The 14,142-nt window shown below is 46.1% G+C and overlaps 1 protein-coding gene across 1 annotated transcript in view; it reads left to right on the forward strand.

The window, feature by feature from the left end:
• ELL (elongation factor for RNA polymerase II) overlaps nt 1-14,142 on the forward strand; it is a 52,317-nt gene that overhangs the window by 15,487 nt on the left and 22,688 nt on the right. The window contains exons 2-4 of the mRNA XM_066205712.1: nt 8,680-8,727; nt 13,531-13,652; nt 13,963-14,126. Coding sequence (XP_066061809.1) covers nt 8,680-8,727; nt 13,531-13,652; nt 13,963-14,126 — 334 coding nt within the window. The remainder of the gene's footprint in view (nt 1-8,679; nt 8,728-13,530; nt 13,653-13,962; nt 14,127-14,142) is intronic.

Here is a 14,142-nt window from a genome sequence, read left to right on the forward strand (position 1 = left end):
ATGCAGGAATTGTATCAAAACTGGGAGGTTTTCTCTTTTTTTACTTGCAGGAAGGAAACTCCTGGGTTATTGCACTCAAAAAAAAATGGGCACTGTGTTCTGTGACTTAGTAATTCTTTCATTATAGATATTTTTAATTGATTTTTGACTGCTTTGATCGGTTCTAAACCCTGGAAGCTGCACAGGGATGCAGAGGAGCTTTTTTTCCTTCCAAAAGCTTTTCCTCCCTGAGCCTTTGGAAGTCGTGGGAGTTGGCTCCTGGTCCTCTGACAAAGCCTCCCTGAGCAGCCCCGTCTTGTTAATAGTGGGATTGGTGGGAGTTTGTCATGATTAAACTGCAGATAATCATCATTACAGCCCTTGTGGCAGCCTGGCGATGAGACTTGATGATTATTGCTCTCCTTAATGAGCAGCTCTGCCTGAACTCTGCGGAAAAGCAAAGAGGGGAAAAAAAAAAAGAGGAGAACTGTCCCGTTGGGAGACGTTCCCGGAGTCTCCAAAGCTGGATTCCCACAGGAGGAGCACTCCTGCCTCTGCTCCTGAGATCTGGAGTTAATTGTGGTGCCACAAACCCTCTGGGATCTTTTCCTCTTTTCTTGCCACGCTCCTTCCCCTTGGACCGCTCTGGTTTTGGGCTGGGTTTGGAGCCCTCTCGTGTTTTGGGGGCTGGATTTGGAGTCCCCCTCTGGTTTTGGGGTGGTTTTTCCTCTGCTTTCCATCTTGAGCCAGGCAGAGCCCCCAGATCCCATCCAGCAGTTCAGTTGGGTGGCCAGGAAGCAGCAATGAAACAATCCAGTGACTGACTGGCCATTCCACAGGGAGCTGATGTTTGGAATAAAAAACGTCCTAGCTCTTGAAATGAACCTGTATCTGCCTGTCCCCATGCCCTGGCAGGGCATCCTTTCCCTGCAGACAGGTGGATTTAACTCTTCAGTGTCCTCTGGAAGTGCTCTGCATAAGGAAAGCTGGAATTTTCTTTGGGGACAGAGCAATTCCTCCTTGCAGCCATCTCAGCCCCTCTGTGCGTTCGTGTTTACTGCAGAGCAAATCCCTGTCCAACTCCGTGCCCCTGAAAGGGTTCCTCACTTCTTCTCCCACAGAAATTTGGGAGCAGGGGTTGCAGGAAGGCGTTTGGTGGTTCCTGCTCTTGGGAAAGGCTCAGCCCAGTGGATGGGGCTGCTCTGTTTGCCAGAGCCAGGCTCTGCTCCAGCCAAACAAAGCCTGCTGCACAGTGGGCTGAGTAAACTCGATACCAATTCACAATACTTTAATTATTTCTCCAAGGATTTGAGCCTCCTTTTAATTTTCTTCCTGAAAGGCATTGCCTAAATTGCCTCTGTGCCCAGCTTTTTCCTTCCTGGTGGAAAACTACTGCACCCTGTGCTGGCCAAACATCCTGCCCTGATGCTAGGGAGCCCTGTGGTTTATCCTGGAATTTTTGGGGGTGTGCAGGGAGCTGGAGCTGCCTTCCCAAACCCACCTTTCCCTAGGTTTGTGCTCTGGTGCTGTGGATGACCAGACTGTGTCAGAGCTGTCTGTTTTTTGGGAGTTTAAAGCTTTATTTTTGCAAATACGCAAAAAAAAAAAAAATCATCGCTTAATGCTGTGCTAGGAAGCAAAGATTCCTTTGAAAGTTTTACTTGGAGTTACCAAACTGAAACAAAAAAAAAAGTTGTACTGGATTTGGGCAACCTGGAATAGTGGCAGTGTCCCTGCCCATGGCTGGGGATGGAACTGGATGGGGTTTAAGGTCCCTTCCAACCCAAACCATCCAGTTATTCCCTGAAAAAACCAGTGTGAATCTGACAGAAATCTCTATCACCGAGACTGGAGAGCCTCCACCTCCATCCCTCATCCTGAGTTTTTGGGGTGGGTGTTTGGGAAGCCACGGGGTTCGTGTACCCCAATTCCCACTCCATCTCCTTCCCCCAAATCCTGGCGCTGCGGGGACGGGGCTGCCTCGCCCGTGCACAGCTCAGTTGGTTCGCTTTGAGTCCCCAAATTAAACTCTGCAGCAGGGACCCAACAAACACGCTGCATTTTATTCAGGAGGAGCCTTTTTAACCTGGATTAGCTGAGATCAGAAGCTCCAGGCATGCGAGAGAGAGAGAACAAGCTGCACGGCTGGCTCAGCTCTCGTGCCTGTGGGGTGACATCTTGATGACAGTGGAGTTTAATTGCTCTCTGCTTTGCTGATACAGCCCATTGTCCATTTAGGGCCTGGCTTTCTGCTGTACAGGGCAGGACAAAGCATTTCCATTAGGCTACAGTTTGGCTTTTTAACTTAATCATGTGTCTTACTCTGTAAACTTTTCACAAAGGTAGAGGTTTGCTGCATTTCAAGTGGGAAGGTAGCTGGGGTGCTCAGTGTGGAGTGAGGTCAAAGCCTGCTCCTGATGCTGCCTGGTAAACTTGGTAATTTTGTTAGGATGGTGAAATTCTGTAACTCTGAGGAGCTGGGAGTGATGAAATTCTGTAACTTTGGAGCTGGGAATGGTGAAATTCTGTAACTTTGGAGCTGGGAATGGAGAATGAAATTCTGTAACTTTGGAGCTGGGAATGGAGAATGAAATTCTGTAACTTTGGAGCTGGGAATGGAGAATGAAATTCTGTAACTTTGGAGCTGGGAATGGAGAATGAAATTCTGTAACTTTGGAGCTGGGAATGGAGAATGAAATTCTGTAACTTTGGAGCTGGGAATGGAGAATGAAATTCTGTAACTTTGGAGCTGGGAATGGAGAATGAAATTCTGTAACTTTGGAGCTGAGAATGGAGAATGAAATTCTGTAACTTTAAGGAGTTTGGAATGGTGAAGGAAATTTTGTAAATTTAAATTGAGGGTGGGTTTGGTTGTTTTTTTTTTTTTTTGAGCTGACGCTTTATAAACTCCTTTATTTTCTGTCTTATAGAAGCACACTCGATTTTTAACTCTGGAAAATTAAACCACTGAGGAAAGCAACATTTGTGCTATAACAGCCCACTTTAAATGATGCAATTATAACCAAAGAAGCCAGTGTGCCTTTTGCAGTTTAGCAATTAAAAACTTTCAGATGTACAGCGTAGCATTTTGGCTGACATAAAAGCTTTTGAGCATTTTATTGCTGCTTGTACTTCTGGGCAGGATTTGGAGGTGCTTTAATATTATGGTGATAATGTGTCCATTAATGTCTATTAGGCAAATGATAAATGATAATAAATACAAACTACAGTTCAGAGTAATTGGTGAGAGTCCAGCTCTTAAACCTTCATCAAAAGCACCTTTTTAATAATTATTTGTGTTAAAAGCTTGAGTGTTCACTGCCCAAAATAAATTCTTCTAAATGTTGGGGAGAGGAAAATTTGAGGGGGGAGTCTGTGACAGCACTTTATCATCAGGGTGATAAAAATGGGATTATCTTGGAGTGGAGGAGTGAGCAGAGGTGTCTGTGGGATAATTTGGGGATTTCTGCCTGAGGAGCTCCTGGCACACCCTGCTCTGCTCCCTGGGGTTTGTAGGATCCCATCAGCATCCCTGGAAGGATGTGGGTGAATCCTGAATCCTCCAGCAGCATCCCTGTGCCTCACCTGGGCAGCTGGCACCTCTCTGGAGTGGAAATCTTCAAAAAGTGGTGGATTTACACGGAATTTCCAGGGCTCTTCCCATGAGAATGTTGGATTTGAGTAGCAAAACTGTAATTTTCTAGTCAGCAGCAGGCTCCATCCCATCTGTGCTCGACTTCAAACGGGATCCTTGGGAGGCCTCAAATTGCAGATGGAAATTGTGTTTGCAGGCTGTTTTAATTCCATAAGTAATAGGTGGGACATGAAAAAAAAAAAAAAAAAGGAATATTCAGGAGGGCTCTTTTGGCTGCTGAGTTTCTGGGAGGAGGCAAATACAAGCCTTGGAATAGTGGGATGTCCTGGGAGCTCACTCCTGGGCCAGCTTGGGCTAGTTGGGCTGCCAGCAAACCTCCCACAGCCTCACCTGGAGCTGTGGGTCTGTTCCAGGGTGGTCCTTTCCCTTGGGATCCGTGGTTTTTTTCCCCTTGGATTTGTGATTTCTTGCTGCTGATGAACTCAGGGACTCGGAGATATCTCCTGGGAGTCTGTCACAGCCAGGGACGGAGTGGATCTGCTTTGCCTTTGGACTCTGGGTTGCTTTGCAAACCCTTGGGGGGGGTGGTGTTTAAAACAAAAATATAAACGGGGAGTAAAATCTGTGTAGCTCTGCAGGAGCTTTTCCCAGGTCTCCAGGTGTGTTTAAACTTGAGGATCCTCCTGGGTTGGGACTTTTTGGTGCCACCCTTGGCCCAGCTGTGCTGGGAAGGCCAGAGGAAGCAGGGGAGGGAGCCTTGCCTATATTTGGAGCTTGCTGTGTGGGCTAAAGCAACATAAACCAGTCATAAGCAAAGAATTAAAGAGGAACTTGGAGTTTGGGGCGTTGCAGAGTCTGAAATTTTGTGCTTTTTCAGCGATTTCTGGTGGTTCCCATTTTGGGAACTGCTTCCTGAGGTGCAGCAGCTTTACCTGGGCACTGGTTTTGCCTGGAATTGCACACGATGGGATTGGAAATGGGTTGGAAACATCCCATTAATGCCAGCCTCGCTTAGCAGGATTTTATAGTTTCTCTGTATATTCATTGGAATTCTTGCTGCTAGTTTTAACTGTTTGTAAGGAGCTTTAAATTCTGAAAATAATCCCCTTGTTCCAACAGGCATAAGGGTAAGTTTTCAGTTGCACTCTGGGCTCTGGTGACTCTGAACATCCAACAAAACAGAACAAACACAAAGACACCGAGTTCAGGCAAATATTTTCCACAGGGCACAGCCTGCAGTATAAATTCCAGTAAATACATGACAGAACTTCCCAAAATGATGTCTTCTTTAATTATCTGTATTTCCCTGAAGGAACAGAGAGGCTTCCAGCTGGCTCCTTGACCCTGAGGATTTCCAGTGTCCTTTCTGATCCTGGCTGGGAACATCCCATCCAGCTTTTCCACTAAAGGTGTTTAAAACCTTCTGCCAGCTTCAATCAGCCCTGATAAAACACTTTATTAGTTTTACATTCAGTTCTTCTGTATTTTATTGACATTTTCTTGTCCTTCCTGCTCTTTCCTCAGCTTCCACGTGCCAGACCTGGAATATTTAAGTGTGAGGAGCTGTTTGTGTGTTGCCACCACCTCTGTGAGCTTTCAGAGTCTCTTTTTAGGGATTCTTGCTCTCCTCTAGCCTGGGGAAACTAAAGGATGAGCATAACACTGTGATAATAAAAGCCAAATATCCTGTGGGAGCTTTGGGGATGAGTTCTGGGGTTTTTCTGGTTTAATCTCATGACTTTTGAAATAATCTTACGGTATGCGGAGGACTGACAAAAAACACTTGGGTCTGTGGGGTTTTATTCATGTTGGCCTGCCAGAGCAGAGCTTTAAGGGTTTTATTTCTCCATCATTCCCAGGGAACACAGCAGGAGCTGTGGAAAGCGGGGAGCTGGGCATGGACGTGTGGAAGTTCTCTTCCCAGATGGCAAAGAAACGGAATTTTATGGAGTAGATGCCGGGGTGGATCCAGGCTCTTTCTGAGGGTCTGTTTTCCAGTCAGGTGGAGAGGCTGGAGCTGGAAATTCCAGTTTGGGTAGATCTCAAGAGGTGCAGCTGTGGGTTTGGATGTTCCTTTGGGAGTTATTCCTGCACAGCTTTGGGGCTCTTTGCTGTTCCAGAGGAAGTTTGACGCAGCTCCCTGTGGGACCTGGCAACCTCTGGAGCTGCAGGAATGCTCTGCCAACCTTCCAGCTTGGCCAGGAAGCCTTCAGCTGGAACAATGGCACGGGGCAGGAATGGAATTCCTGCATCTCAGGGGTGTTCGAAGGGGCTTTGCTGCCTCTGGGGACTGCAGGTTCTTGTGTGGTGCTCCCCACACGTCCCAGGAATTGTGCTCCTTCCCTCTGGACCAATCCAGCACTGTCAATCCTCATGAATGAGCTGCAGGGATGAATATCTGGTCCCTGGCAGCAGCAGAAAACCTGCTCACCTGGGTTGAGCAAGTACCTGAACTGTGCTTTTCCTCCTTAGATTTTTATCTTTAATCAGCTTCCAGCAGCTGTTTTTAAACCCAGAGAGTCTCCTGGAGGGATAAAGCTGGAATTCATTGGAAGGGGATGAAGTTGTGTCCCTTTGCTTGGACAAATCTGCCTTGTTTTCCTCTTGTTTGAGCACAAGGATGAGGTTTCATCAGCATCCTTGATTTACCAAGGATTTACTGCACCCAGGGCTGAGGAGGTGACTTGGTTTGGTTGGAAAGGCTGAGGGAAAGATCTTGTTCCCACTCCGGAGGGAGGGAATGGCATTTCTAGCAACTGCAATGCAGGAAGTTCACTCATGGCATCACCGGGGAAGAGGAATTAAGTGACTTAGGTGACTCTTGAGAAAATGACAGGGGGATTTTGGAAAGGGCAGCAAGGACTTCTGATAAATCGGAGTCGTCCATCCAAGGAAGTTAATCCCAATGGAGATACAAAGGGAAACGTGGTTTTAATTTGGTTTCATCTGTTCTCTCTTATTCTGAGTGAAGGTGTCCATGCAGGGATTTAATCTCACCTAATAAAGGTACTTAGTGTCACATCCTTAATCCGTTTAGGGTGTGCAGTGTGTTCTCCTCTTCCATGAACATCCCGAACGAGCTGTAGCCACGGAATTGGACATCAGGGGAGTGATCAGGGATGCTGAGATGTCAAAAGTCATCCCCTTTCCTGCCTCAAAAGGAAACTGGGATGGTGCAGTGCCCATCCAAACTGAGCTGTTCCCTGGGATCCCCTCTGGAGCCTGGCAGGGAGTTCCAGCACTGATATTCCTGCGCGGGGATCACAGACAGAGACTGAATTTTGGGCGATTTAACTTGCATAAAGCTGATGTTACCCACTTAACTTCAAACCAGTTTATTTGTAGATTTGTGGGATTTATAAGTTCTGTAATTAAACCATGTCTGATTTGTGCATCAGGACTTTTGTTCCTGCCTCCTTATTCCACTTCCATCCTCCTTACCCCCTTTTTATTCCCTTTAAACAACTTTCCAGACCGAAGAGCAGAACTTCCCAAATCTGTAATTTGCCGTACAAGAACCACATGGGTTGATTCGCTTTGGTTGGGTTTTTTGGGTTTTTTTTTTTTTTTTTTTCCTTAAATCCAGATTTTTTTCATGTTTCAAATGCTTGTTTGCTCAAGTATGTTCCTCTGAATTTCTGGACACGGGGAACAAAAAGCTGGCCAGGCTGTCCATGAACAGCGTGCTGTGGAATGCAGTGTCGTGGCACTCGAGGAATTCAGTGATCTCTGTACCAAGAGCAAGATGCTGTTTATTGGGTGCTTTCTAAAGGTTGTTCTGGGTCTATAAAATTCCTTATCCAGTACTCAGGGAGTGCTGTCAGCTCCCAGCAGTGTGTTCCTGCTTTCCTCAGAGTCGTAAATGTCCTGTAACGATCCTGGGTGTGATTCAGATCAGGGAAGTTCTGTTGGATGGGCCCTTCAAAGGCTCAGATTCTGTCTTGGGCTGGGTTTATCCATCCGAGTTTTGTTAGGTTTTTCTGGGCTATAAAAGGGAGTTTTTTTTAGTTTGCTGGTGAATTTATTCCTTCTTTTTGTTGTTGATGATGTCGTGGCTGAGATTCTTCACTGCTGGACTGGAAAAGTTTTATGAGGGATGGTTAACTTAGTGAATTTCACGCTGTTTAACTCTCTTGCTGCTGAAATTTGATTATCTGTTTCTCTAATCCATTGGAAATGGACAACTCATGTTTTGGGCTCGTTCTCCCAAATTCCCGGTGGTTTTCCCAGGGAAACGTGTCTCCCATACACATGGCAACATTTTCACTTATAAATGATACTTTCAACCTGTTTATAAATTCTTCCGTCCCTTTGGAAAACTTCACAATGGGGTCCCAACGAGCCCCACGGAGCACAATTCCTGTCTTGGAATGCTTTGTGTGATTTAGGAAATAAAACATCCACAGCCCCAGTGCTGCTGGAATTGGGGAAATCCAAACTCAGCATGGCTTGGGTTGGGTCTGTTATTTTTTTATCTTGGGTTTGAACCTAAGGTGAGACTTGGGAGACTTGAGAAGTCTTTGGGATCTCGAAAATGACAGCGAGGCAAAAAGGCTGAAATTGAGCAGTTTTAGAGTCACAGGAATACAGGTTTTTAAATGTAAGGCACTGAGCCTGGAGGAAGATTGTTGAAACAGGCAACGTAACAACAGGATTTTGCAAGGGAGCTGCAGTTTGCTTTTCCAAAGGATTGCCAGCTTTTCTCTTGGAAAAAATTTGCTTTGCGTCCTCTCGGGCCGAGAGCTGGAATAAATTTTCCCCTCAAGTGTCCGTTTTTTAACTCAAAACTTACATAAGCAGCAAAGCTGAGCTCTGTTCTGTGCCCAAAATGTGGTGGAGGGGTCGGGAGGAGCCAAGTGTCACCTCTGAGCTAAGGGTGACCTGAGTTTATCCCTTTTCCAGGTGCAAATCACTGCTTCAGGATTTTTTTGTTGTTGTTTTCTTACTTGAAATACACGTTTCCCTGACCTTTCCCCTTGGAAAAAAAAATAAGGAAAGTGAAAAATCCAGGTGAAAAAAATCAAGCTTGAGCGTGGCTTGGCAGCCAACGTTGGAGCTTAGAATTTCTCTGAGGTAATTTTTTGTTTTTCCACTTGTTTTTGTAGGATGCTGTGACGTCAAAACCAGTCATCCAGTTTCAAGGAAGCCAAGGGGTAAGTTTGTCCCTGGAAAGTTCTTTGTATTTAATGGGATTGAGGAATTTGGGCTGTTCCAGCTCAGGGAATGACGCTGTGATTGCTGAAAGGGAGAAGGATGGAGGTCCAGGTGTGGTCCCTCTTTTCCCTCCTTTTCGTTTCCTAATCCACGGGAAATTCAGATTTATGAGGCCACGCTCTTGGGCAGAACAGGGGCAAATAAAGGCTGCAGAAATCCATGGAATCCTCACCTGCATCCCAAGAAAACACCGTGCTAAAAACTCGCTGCAAGACTTCTTTGGGTCCCAATTTCCTTCCGGCAGCAGAGCTTGGAGGCTGCTCTGAGAGCCCTGGAGGTTCATTTGATGTAACTGCAGTTCTGTGAGTACCAGAAGTTATTTTAGATTTAGGAGTTTTACTTCCCCAACTTATGTTCCGATGACAGAACTCCGGGATATTTTTAGCCCCCTTGAACCATTCTGTCGTGCCAGTTGCTGACAACGTTGAGATTTACGTGGTGGTGTTTCTGGTAAAGCAATGCAGCCCTTCAGTGAACTTGAAAAATGTCATTTAAATACCTTTTATTTCTAAAAAAAAACCCCTGTTTGACTTTAGCCTTTGCATAATAAAGGGGAATTTAATTTTTTTAAATTTTTTTTTTCCAAGAATCTGATTTCAGCTGTAACTTTTGATTTATTTTTTCTTTTATGCACTGGCACATTAAAGCTTTCAAAAAGGCTTGGATAGAGTAGACATTAAAGCCAGCACATTGTCCTTGCCCACATCCTACTCCGTGATACTATTCTCACTAACAGTACACAGAAAATGTAGCAGGAAAGACATGATTGTTATTGTAAGTTAAGAAGAAAAATACAAACCTTCTTGTCCTGGGAAATAAAGAAAGGAGCAATTTCCAGGTTTTTTTACTTTGTTTAGACTCAAACTTCCCTGAAAGCTCAGCGTGAAAGTTGAGATCAAAATCTGCCACTGAGGTTGGGCACCATCAGAAGTGAGGAGGAGAACTGAAGGCCAGGTGGTTTGTCTTTATTTGATGAGCTTTGCTCATGGAATAAAGGAGCTAAAAACACTGGGAATGCTTTCCTTTCCCTTTGGAAGGAGGATCTACACCTGACTTTTCCTGTAAAGCTTTGGAAATGCCTTCTCTGAACGTTTTTCCTTGAAGGAAATTGTAGCAAAAGGGATCAAAACAGCTTAAAATGCTCCTCTGCCCTGAGCCTTTGCTTGGGGTGGGTTCCACATGGAACTGGTATGGACAAAAGAAATTAATTTCTGGGGATAAAGAAGAATATTTTCAAGTGCTCCAGCTGCTTCTAGAAATTCAAAATACAAAAAATTGAGAGTTAATTCTGTTTGAGCCCAGAACTCCCAGGGATGAGCTGTTGGTGGAAGAGCTGCCTGGCACCTGCAGTGTCACTCCACGGAGAAGGAGAGCAGCCAGGAGGGCTGGGCTGGAGGGAGGATGTGGCAGCCAGAGCTGACCTCTGCCTGTTCCTCCTCGGTGCTTAATTAATGGCCCTGACGAGGAAAGGCCAAAGGTAGAGCTTTGAAGGGAGCTGCAGCTCCATGGGAGCTCGCAGAAAGAGCTCTTTGTCCCTTCATTATTATTTTTCCTGGGTATGACAAGGAGCTGGCAGCTGGGGAACCATCTGCTTTTAAGGGTAGGACTCTGCACGTCAGGATTCTCCTGCTTTTTAAGGAGCTGAGGCTTGAAATGCTTTCGAGGGATCCTCCATCACTTGGGCTGGAAGAGATAATTCCAGGAATTTGCCAGGCTCTCACATTCAGATGATGGCATTAAAGCATATTTGTTGAGCTGTTTTACTTTTTAAAGAACTTCTTTCGCTCTTCCTCAACTCTCCAATTTGCTGCCTTCCTGTTTTGCTTCCCAAAAAAATGCAGCTGTGGAGAATCCCATCGACTTTTTGGGGTGGGAAGTTTGTGCACAGCACAAGTGTCAGGGTGATTTAAAGCACTGAGGTTTTAATAGTGGGGATTTTCTGTGCAAGTATCCCTCTCTCAAGAGGGAAACGCTTCACTTGATGATTTAGGGAGGCAGGACATAAAATAAGAATTTTAAACGAAGTGCTGCTTCTTGAATTTATTTCTCTAGAAGCCTTGAAATTACTGTGCCCATGTGTTTTTACCTATCCCAGGGTTTCTCTAAGAGCTGTCAAATGATACTTTCGGTTTCTAATACACAGAAAAAGAAACTTCCATGTTCGAGACACTAATTAACCAGGGAATTGTTGGGAATAAAAGCCAGGGTCAGCAAGGTGGCAGCAGAAAGGAGGAAGTCAGTGGTTATAGTCCAAAATAAAACAGCTGTTCCAGTGACAAGGGACGAAACCTCTCCTGCCTGGATCCTGGTCTGGATCCAATCTCACAGGAGCTGAGAAAAAAACTTTCGGGGATTTTGCCTTGGGATGTGTTTCTCTGTAGTGATGCTGCTCTTCTAGTGGCTTTTATCCTGTGTAACAATGAGAATTTCAGTTGTAATAACCAGGTGGTTTTTACCAGAGTTTTTACCATGGTCCCTCTAAAGTGGGACCTGGTTGTCAGTTTTCCCTCGTGGATTTTCTTGGATAGTTTTATGAGTTTTTACGGAGTTTTGAGCATTGTGCACGTTTCAGTGTGCACGTAAATTAGAATTTAAGAGCTGGAGTACCACAGCATTACAAATTGTGTGCAGAGCTGCGCTAGAAATACTGAAAATGCTTCTATTTTGGTAAAAAGACGTGCAGGATCAGAGCTCAGGCTGGCTGAAATTTGCAGGTGCTTGCGGGGTGGTGAAGAGCAAGGACAGAATTGAACTGAGGGGGGGAAAAAAATACCCTTCAGGTGGCAAACCCACGTGTGTTGTGCAGCATTTTCCAAATGACTGTCGGGAGCAAAACCCCTCTTTGCTTTGTGATCGGAAAATACATTTCCCCCCGTTCCTCGGGATGAAGCTTTGGTATTAACAGAGGGAGGTGAAATCTCTGTTCAGAGCGAGCTGTCCACAGATGAATGTTACTTGAAAGGAGAAAACAGAAAGTCACATCTGTACCAAGCTATTTTTAAGCGTCTCTGGTTACTGGTGCAATACCCAGCACCAAAATTAGGGCTCCCCTCAAAGCAGTCACCATGCTGATTTGGTGTCTTGAGAAACCTTCTGTTTTCAGCTAAAAATAATTCCTAGATAACGGCCGGCTCGCACATGAGACACTTTTCAGTACTAAAGTGACTCTGCCTCATTTTACGGCCCCCTGGAAACGCTGCAAAAACCCCACAAAAATCCAAAATCGGGGCTTTTGGAGCGGCTGTTTTTTTCCCAGTGGTAAAGCAGGAGCGAGGAGAGAGTTCTTCGAGTTTGTGGAGGTGTGAATTGGTGACATCCTGCAGGTTTTATTTTCCAGGCTCAGGTGCAGCGCAGCTCCATCCTCCCTTGGAACGGGACGGGGCCCCCCCGTTGGATTTTCCTTTTCCTCCCGTTGCCACCAAATTTCCAGCTGCAAAATCCCCCCCTCTCCCAGTCTGCTGCTTACATAACTCTGCCTTTGTGCCTGTTCTGGTAAAGCAGAAGGGAATTTTCTTCTTTCCCCTGCCTTGGGTGGGGGCAGAGGATGCCAGGAAAGATTAAAAGGGCTCGTGGGCTGCGGCGCACGTTTGGCAGGGGAGATAATGGGGCTGCTCAGGGAGGGTCCAGCAGCACCCAGAAAATCTGCTCCCAGTATTTTCAGACCTGGATCCTGGGGATAACTTGGTCCTCCTGTATAAAGGAAAGGCTCGAGTGTGGGTTTCTGGGCTCGTTTTCGGAAGAAGGGAGCTCTGTTTGAGGGCAGGGGAATGCCTCACACGGGCTCGGCTCAAGAGCTTCTCGCTGCCTCTGAGAACATCCCTGTGGTTTAGGAGAGGGACACGGATCCCTGGGTTTTCCAGGCTGCTGGAGACGTCTGAGGTCTGAAGGAAACCACCCCAAACCCCCTCCTGTCCCAGCACAGTCATGTGTGGATGCCACGGGCTGGCTTGCTTGGGGAGCGTGTGTTTGCTGCGTAGATGTGGCAATCTGGGTAAATATAAATCCGTGTGGTAAAAGCCTGGCCTAAAATAGGCTGGAGCTGGTGTTCCTTCTGTCTCAGCTTCTGGAAGCCATCTTAATTATCAAATATTGATGTGATAGTAGAGCTCAGATGCTGACATTTACGTTGGATCCTGAATGCAGAGGGGAGACAGTTTCCCTTTTGAAAAATGAATGGCTCTTGAGGGGGGAGCGAAAAAAACAATGCAGGATGGCTGCGGAGTTGTCTGTGGAGCACACTTAATGCTTGATTAAATATTTAATTTAGCAGCAGCGTCACACTCTACTGTGAGCCATGAAATCTTGTTATGGAATTATAATTTCTTAAAAAAGAATAAGCGTGCTACTACCTAGTGACCTGGCTTGTGCTATGTTTAGTGCTGGATCAGTAATTCTAAAGAAACGAGCCTCGAGTGTTTTACATTGAATATAAACAGTGGGAGCGAGTCTGGTTTGAGCCTGAAGCGATGGAATTGGGTCGGATTCCTAGAGCAAGGTGGTTGTGGGCTCTGTTTGGGGCAGCTCTGTTCTCTCATATCCATCTTCGGCTGCTCTTTCCCTCCGTTAGGTTTTCCTTCCCACTGCACACAGTGGGGATAACTCGAGCTCCTCTCTGTGCAGTAACCCAGGTGCTTTCCTTGTTGCAAAACGCCTCAGAGCATCCTGGCTGTGGGAGAACTGAGCCCTCCTCAGCCTGGGCATACCTGAGTGACCAATGTTCCCTCTCCTCCTCTCCCGAGCAGCACATCGCCATCCCGAGGCCCGACCGCCCGGCCGAAGTGCGGACCTTCACGTTTTATCTCTCCAATATCGGCAAGGACAGCCCTCAGGGGAGCTTTGACTGCATCCAGCAGTATGTATCCAGGTGAGTGGGGCATCCAAGGAGAAGCCCAGCCTATTTTTTTTATTTTTTACCCTCTCTTCTGGAGCATCTTTTCTATAACAAAGCTTAATGCACATTCTTCCGTTTTAGAGTCTTCCTGATCTGTTTTGATGTGGGGATTTTTTTATTTTATTTTTTTTTTTTGGAGAAGCCTCCAGTTCCCTCTCAGCTCCTCTGTGTGTGTGTCCCCCCACTATTATTCAGCTAACACCCCCCCCAACTGTCCCCCAGTGCCAGCCTGGTGTCCCTTTGCAGCGTCAGGAGTACCTTTTCCATTGCATTTCTCTTACAGCAATGGCAATATCCATTTGGATTGCCTGGGAAGCATACAGGATAAAATCACCGTGTGTGCTACTGATGATTCCTACCAGAAGGCGAGGCAGAGCATGGCACAGGCAGAGGAGGAGACTCGCAGCCGGAGCGCCATAGTCATTAAACCTGGGGGGAGATATGTAGGTAAGCAGCCACTCAG

The sequence above is a fragment of the Chamaea fasciata genome, unplaced genomic scaffold (genome assembly GCF_029207755.1).
Source record: "Chamaea fasciata isolate MVZ Bird 193981 ecotype frontalis unplaced genomic scaffold, bChaFas1.0.hap1 SCAF_28, whole genome shotgun sequence".
Taxonomy (NCBI): Eukaryota; Metazoa; Chordata; class Aves; order Passeriformes; family Sylviidae; genus Chamaea; species Chamaea fasciata.